The 7,685-nt window shown below is 45.8% G+C and overlaps 1 protein-coding gene across 1 annotated transcript; it reads right to left on the bottom strand.

Annotated features, from left to right (window-relative positions):
• Positions 1-2,890: 2,890 nt before the first annotated feature.
• Positions 2,891-3,446, bottom strand: LOC125525783 (zinc finger protein 1-like). Its single transcript, XM_048690793.1, has one exon. It carries the CDS (start codon positions 3,417-3,419, stop codon positions 3,063-3,065), a length of 357 nt encoding a protein of 118 aa, XP_048546750.1. The 5' UTR covers positions 3,420-3,446; the 3' UTR covers positions 2,891-3,062.
• Positions 3,447-7,685: the final 4,239 nt, after the last annotated feature.

The raw sequence follows: 7,685 nt of genomic DNA on the forward strand, positions 1-7,685 counted from the left end.
ACCGCAGCTTCTGGCGGCGCTTGCTCACGCGGTCAATGGACGGTGCCTAGATCAAGCGCGGCAGCGCAACTCTCCCGGCGTGCATCGCCGCTGTTGCCCAGCTTCAAGATCTTCTCGCAGCCGCTGTTGCCCAGAGGAGAGGGAGGCTGTGCTTCGGAGGTGGGCGAGACGACGAGGGCCGGCGGCGCAGACCAGAGGAGGGGAGAGGCCGGTGGCGTAGATTGATGGAGGGGAGAGATGAGGGAGAGGAGCCTGCACGAGAGAGGATAAGGCTGCGGGAGCGCGAGGAAAGAGACCGATTCCGCGTCATCCGCTCAATTGGGAGGACTCACCCGGTTCCGGATCTGGGCCGAATATTCTGTCCGTGGGAACCAGGTGGTGACCGTTCCACCTGCCTACTGAACGCGAGAACGAGCCCCGCGAACGGGTTGGACCCATGCCATTCCAGTCCATGACTGCAACCAAACACACCCTAAGTGTCCCTTTAAACTACGATGAGCTACGGAGGGAGGACTTGCAACCTATCATCGATAGGATTATAAAATTATTCTCTGGTTGGATGGGGAGGACTCTGTCCTGCCGGGGTAAATTAATTTTGTTGTGTGCTTGCATTATCAGTATTCCTGGTTATCTTATGGCCATTGTTAAGTTCCCCAAGTGTTATATCAATGCAATGGACTCCCAAATGGCTCATTTCTTTTGGGGAAATAAGGGGGACAACCATAAGTACCACCTGGCTAACTGGAGTTTCGTATCCTGAAAGAACAAATTTGGTGATCTGGGTGTTCCAAATATTAGACATTTTAATAGGGCTCTTCTAGCCTCTTTGGGGAGAAGATACTTTGACAGTGAAGGGAGGGATTGGAAAACTCTGATTGATCACAAATAGATTATTGATAAACCTAATGTTTTGTGGGCTAAAGTTGGAGTTGGATCTCGTTTTTCGAAAGGAATTACATGGGCTATAAATGCCTCTAATGCTTTCGATAAATGGAAGGTGGAAAATGGTGAGAAAATAACTTTCTAGCATGACACATGGTTGGGAGATTGCTCCCTTAAAGTAAAATATTGGGCTTTGTTTGAAATACGTGATCAACCTCTCTGTTCCCTTGCTCAAGTCTGGGATGGCATGAACCTGAAACTAAATTTTAGGAGATGTGTAGATCAGTCTGGGAGGGACTTGTGGTTGCAATTGTTGAGTAAGGTCTATAAAGTGTCATTAACAGAGCATTCAGATGAACCCATTTGGTTGCTGGAACCAAATGGCAGATACCCTGTTAAGTCCTTTTATCATAAAATTAAATCCGGAGGTGTGGTTTCTACCATTGGTGACTGTCTTTTGAAAGTCATCTGCCTCAATATATTCCTATCTTTCTATGGCTAGCTGTCCTACCAAAGTCCTAACTAGAGATAACTTGTCTAAGAGGAGACATGTAGATGCTATTACTTGCTTTGTTTTGTAATGAACCTGAGAATGTGAAACATCTTTTCTCCGAATGCACCGTGGCTTCACATGTTTGGGGTTTCATTGACGAAGCTTTTCAAATTACTGCTCCTATTTCGTTCCATGATATTATTGCCATTTGGCGATTGAATAAAAGTAAACCTGTGCTATGTATGGTTATTGCAACCTCTTTATGGAGTTTATGGACTCTAAGAAATGATTTCTGTTTTCAGGAAAGAACCTAGAAGGGCATGCGTTGCGTCTTTGCAAAACTAAGCAGGTTCCTTCATCAATGGAGCGTACTCTGTAAGGACACTCAAGTTGTGCTCCTCCGAAGTGCCTTCTTTTGTTGGACAAGCAGTGAGGGGAGCTACATAGAATTTCTTGGGGATGACACAGAGCTCAGGTGGGCGCGACTCCTGGGAGATGTGCGATATATAGCTCTTCTTAGGGCCTATTCACCCCTCTTAGGAGTTCTATCCTCCTTGACATGTAATATATCTAGAAAAAGTGTGCAGAGACGTTCTTTAGTCGGACATCTGTTTGGTTGCCTGCCATTTAGTTAATCTCTAGCCTGATCAATTCTGACAGGTCGTATGCTGTGAACCATCTTGCTTCACTCTATAAAATAAAAGTGGACGGGGGAGGGGGGGCTTTCATTCAAGAAAGAAAGCAACACAGTTATCAATTTAAGATGAATTTTTATAACACTTTATTGCAACGGGGAGGCTAAATAGCACAAGAGAGAGTATGCCCAACAGTTTGGTTGTGGTGTTAGCTCCTTTCTTTTAAATATCTTGGCATTGCAACTCACTCTCGGAGACTATGTAATAGAATAGGTTTTTAATTTTCAAAACAAAAAAAATTCGGACCTCATTGAGATTTCAAATTTTACTTTGTTTTAATGAATATTAACCTAATTGAATTTCTTTTGAAATTAGTTTTAATCTGGCTCGGAATTTCGGAGTCGAAAATGTTTCAGACCCCACTGAAGTATGCGAAATTTCAATGAAATTTCGTTGAAAATTTTAACCCTAAATAGACACTTGAAATACATAGAAGTTCATAAATAACTCTAGTGTCTTAAAGGGATAGATGTTCATTTTTCAGTGCTAGATATATCCGTTTCAGTGATAGATGTTCATAAATAACTCTAGCTAGTACTCCCTCTGATCAATATATTACTAGTCGCTCACACGGATATATCTAGACATATTTCAGTGCTAGATATATCCGTTTGAGCAACAAATAATATGGATAGGAGGGACTACTACTTATCGACACGGTGTTGACCAATGTCTTTATTTCACAATATTTTCTAAATGCCCCTAAAGTAATCATTTCTGAGAATAGACTCAGATTTTTCTGGCAACGTCATTACCGGCCATGATCATATAATCTGACGAATTGCGAAATTTAGTGTGAAATCCAAGGACAAGGATGGTCTAGACCTTAAAAACAAATATCCAGTTAACTATAAGAGCGCTGATATGAATCCAACGCATACACAGCAGGAACTTTGAAACAAATGGTTATAGCTAACTATAACGTACCTAGCACCGGAAATAAAGGGTGCGGACCAAGGATACTGGCAGAGTTTGATCGATCAGCCGACCGGTTACAGCCGGAGAGCCAAGTCGAGCTCGTGGTCGCGCTCCGACGAGCTCCTGCCGCGCATGTGCGCCACGGAGCCTGTTGCAGGCTCCCCGGAGATCTGAGCAGTGGTGGCAGCCCTCCCCGCCTTCCAAGACTGCGCCGTGGCAGCAGCGGTCTCCCGGAGGCGCTTGGCGACGGCGCGCTCTTGCTTATGCGCGTTTTGGTGGCCACCGTGCGCTTGCGCGGTGCCGAACTTTTTGTCGCAGTAGACGCATGGGAAGAAGCGGGGGAGGGGCGGGGCCGTCGTCACGCACACAGCAAAGCCCAGAGTGAGCTCGAGGCTGCGCTCCTCCTGCGCGCTACTCTCTACTTGCTCCATTGTTATCGTATATGACTGAATGTATGAGATGAGCTAGTTAAGTTGATCCAAATCTTGAGAGCACAAGTAGCCAACCTAGGTACACGTCCGGTATTATTGTGTGTAGTCAGCTGGTGGCCCTCAACGTAGCCCTACCGGCAGGCTGGGATGAATGGCCTGCATGGCGCAATGCGCATTGACGACGAGATGGTACCGTTTCACCGGCCGGTCGGTCCCCATTTAAGTCGCCGGCTGGAGACGATTTCTCTACATACGAGTATTTATGTACAGGTGCACGTAAGTTCCGTCAAGGTTGCTATTACTGACGAGACGTTTCAGGGATCATGGAAAGAGGAGATGGCAATATATGATGACTTTGATTTGATGGTGCTTCTCGGGTATCCAGTTTTGATCTTCAAGATAGGTCTGACCTTAATTAGTTATATCTTGTAATGACAGTGTTTTTGCATCTTTACCTTGTTGAAGTCACAGCTTGGATTTTTTCGGACGTGATCTTCAGGGTGAAAACTCAGAATCTCACCTTCGGTGGTTGGATCTGCCAACGGCAACATGTGTTCCTTTTTTGGAGGTGTTGCTACAAGAGAACCTTTCTCGTTATTCATGTGATGTCAAGTGATGATTGGTGTGGGTGGCGTAGTTGTACTTCTTTATTCGTTGTTTTGAATAGTTAAATATTTTTTCGCCCCTACGCCTAGGTATAACTTCGATCTTCTACGATTTTGCTCTTTGTCGGTGGGATTCTTCGTGTGTGTGTGTGTGTGGTATTGGTTGTGTGCATCTTATTGATCTAGAGGTCGGGAGTGGGCTCATTGTATGTGTATGTCAATGATGCATCATTTTAACTTCCTTATTATCGAAAAAGGGTTGATATCCGCTTGAGCATGGGCCCATCCGTCACGACCAAGATGCATGGATCTATCACTAGCACATGACAGGTTTAGGCTACTGGCCACTCATTCATCTTGGCCGTAGGGGCGGCGACCCTGCACGCAGCTTATCTGGCGCTCAGCCGTAGTGTGTCCGCCTTCGATGGGCGTAGGAGACCATCCGGCTCCCGAAGAAAGGTGTTGCTGATGGGAGTGGAGAGCACCATTAGTTTTCCATTGGCATCTGGCAGTACGACATCTAGCTCTGTTCACAGGGAGGACAGCCACACAGAGGTAATGACCCGAGGGATGTAGTGAATATTGTTTTTCGATTCACTAGCAAAGTGGCCCGCTCGATGCGCGGGCTAGATCTTTAGACAATTTAGTAATGACATCATATTGTTTGTTTTTGTGTAAATAATGGCAGGATGTTTAAAGGGTACATGGTATAATATACTTTTCCAGGTTTTCAATTGTATATTTTGATTCTAAGAAAGAAATAGAATAAGAGCTGCAAGTTCCCATAGATGGAAAACATAATCTTGATACAAATATGCAACTTGATGGCTGGATGCAAAAGAACTTTTTTATATTCCCAAGGTTATATGAAATTTAATATTACATATGTGTAGTAATTTGAGTAACAACCCATATGTCAATTTGTAATTCTGCGTGTCATGGGAAACTGGATAGTCCACATATACTATTACTATCTACCCTTCCATTAGCACATCCTATCATTTATTTTATCTTTTCCACTATCTGTCGTTCGAAATATCCTATTGTACATGGCCGCCTCATTTATTTATGTAGCATTGTAGCTGTTCACATGCATATTCAGTGCCTAATTTCACTAAGATCTTCCTTTTTTTCACTCGCACAATTAATGTCACATCCCATCCAGAAATGGCTTGAAGGATGGAACCCGTAATTGCAAGCAAATGTCGAATTGTATAGCAATGTTTGGGTGAGAAATAAAAGTAATTTTATCTACAAAGGTATCCCTTTGTGTGAACATCGAATAAATAAATTGCTCGTCTAAAATATGTATACCATTTGGATCTTGTGAATTTCAGTGTGCCGATTGTATCCTCTATGTTAGCACATTTATGCTAATTTGCTTACAACCCTGTTTTGTTACGAAAAAATATATCATAGATTCACAAATGTACACTGCAAAACTATGTCGTAGTACAATTTTCACCCCTAGTCCATCAATTCCAGTCGGCGTATATTAATTGCTGGCATATTGCCATATTCACAGCTACACAAAAGCCATGATATATACTTATCTTTTTGTTTTAGATTGTCGTTGCTGACACTGATAAAATGTAGATGGTGTGTCATATTATACAGATTTTTTCGATAAAGGATGAATTTTATTGGCTCAAAATGGAGCATCAAGAGGATACAAACACTATGAGCACACACCCGGCCTCTGCATAGCTAAGATGCACACAGCCAACACCAACACACACAAACTCGCCGGCAACGGCAAAGTCGTATAAGACCGAAGCTATGCATAGGCGAAGTAAAAAAAGAAAAAGGAAGGCCCAAAGCGATCAGATCCACAGTTGGCAAACTATAGCAATGGCCATATCCGCACCAACCATCTTATGACATCACACGAACGACGAGACTCTTCAACAGCAACGCCTTCAGGAAGGTGACGACGCTTAAGCGCCGACGTCGCCAGATCCAACCACGAAGGCAGAATCAAGGTTTTCACCCTGAAGAAACAGCCTGAGCATGTCCGAGCATTGCCTTCAACAAGGTAACGACATAAAACAACATCGCCATTGCCAGGAACCAACATAGGTCATACCTAGGCTTTCGCCACAGAGCTCGAGACCGGTACACATAGCACCATCATCAAAGTCTTTCATGTGCTGTCACCACCACTTTCCGCTATCCCAGCAGCTACATGCGATGTGCGATCACCGCCGCTGCACAACCATTCCTCTACGTCAAGTCTTTACCCATAGTTTACATCTCATCACTGAAATCAACCACCGGATCTGGAGGGATAAATCCTCACGGAGATCTTTTAGTGACCCCAGCTGTCATGGAGCCGCAGGAGGGCGCTGCAACAGTCTACACGCACCACCACCCGGCCGACCGAGTCTAGATCACCGCCAACATGCCATCTAGATCTGAACAAGGGCTGCATTGGATGGATCAAATCTGACGAGCAGATGCCTTGCACGTGAGGTAGCCAACGCGTGAGCACGCACAATCATCTCCTGTAAGGCAGCCGCAGCTCGATCAGATCCGCGTGTCCCCATCCCGCTCAGGTTGATCCGGTGCCAACGCCTATGCCCATCAACCGGAGCACCAAAGCAGCACGGCAGCACAGCATCACGTTGGCACCACACAGATGGCACACCAGTTATGAAGGCCGAGCCACCAGTGCTTCCCCGGCGGCAACGCACACGCCCGAATTGGCGATGGACGTCTCCGCGTGAGTGGCACTGCCATCCGCGTCCACCGCGAGCTCTCCCTGCAACCTTCGGAGGCAGGGGCCACCGCCACCGTGTCGAGAGCAGCGGCAGCGGTGGCAAGTGGGCCGTTGAGCGGGGGTCCGGCCGGCGGCGCGCTAGGGTTCCCCCGAGTCGCTCCGTGAGCGACACGGGGGTCGGGCCTGGCTAACACGTGATATTATACAGATGGAGTAGTGAAAAATGTATATACCTAGCTATCACGTGCTAGTGCAGTAGTTGCTACTATGAGCCAAGTCTTCAATACGATCCAATACTTAGCTTCTTGCTAGAAGGCTGCATGCATGAGCAAGTTTGAACTCCGATACTGCTGATGTGCCGAGGGAGCCAAGTTGAATGCTACAGGCGACAGATGCGTGCTTGAGGACGTGCTCACGTACGAGATTCCTGATTTGTTTTTAGGTCAGCCAAGAGGACATATGGGAAGCAAGCTCTAGTCCATGCGATTCTGCTACCTGCCCATGAGATCTTTGGTCGTGATCCTTCCATGGCAACGTTTGATATCTCCACTCAGTGAAAGGTCCTATACCTCAACCTCCCCGCCTAGGAATCCTGGGCCGAGGCATTCTTGTATCCTCACATGTGAAATCGAATTGAAGCAGCGTGTCCTCGATTGTCGTGAAAGGCGCTGGAACCCTGCGTCCGAGGAATTCTCCTCGTCCCCATCTTTTTGCTGCCTGTTGTCGTGGAAGGCACTTGAATCGCACCGCAACATCCCTGCCCTGAAATTCTTGGCTAAAGTCCTAGTCATCAACCAATGCGTCTGCAGGGGCAACATATTTGGAGCTAAAAAGTAACAAATTCAAACAATACAAAATAGTACCACTACACTAGTACACTTATATATCTGTTCCGCATGGCTATTCCAAGGGCGAAGGTACAACCAATGTTACAATTGTTAT

The sequence above is a fragment of the Triticum urartu genome, chromosome 7 (genome assembly GCF_003073215.2).
Source record: "Triticum urartu cultivar G1812 chromosome 7, Tu2.1, whole genome shotgun sequence".
NCBI lineage: Eukaryota > Viridiplantae > Streptophyta > Magnoliopsida > Poales > Poaceae > Triticum > Triticum urartu.

Excerpts from the sequence above, each read along its gene's own strand:
- LOC125525783 (XM_048690793.1), bottom strand. The coding sequence starts at position 3,419 with ATGGAGCAAGTAGAGAGTAGCGCGCAGGAGGAGCGCAGCCTCGAGCTC.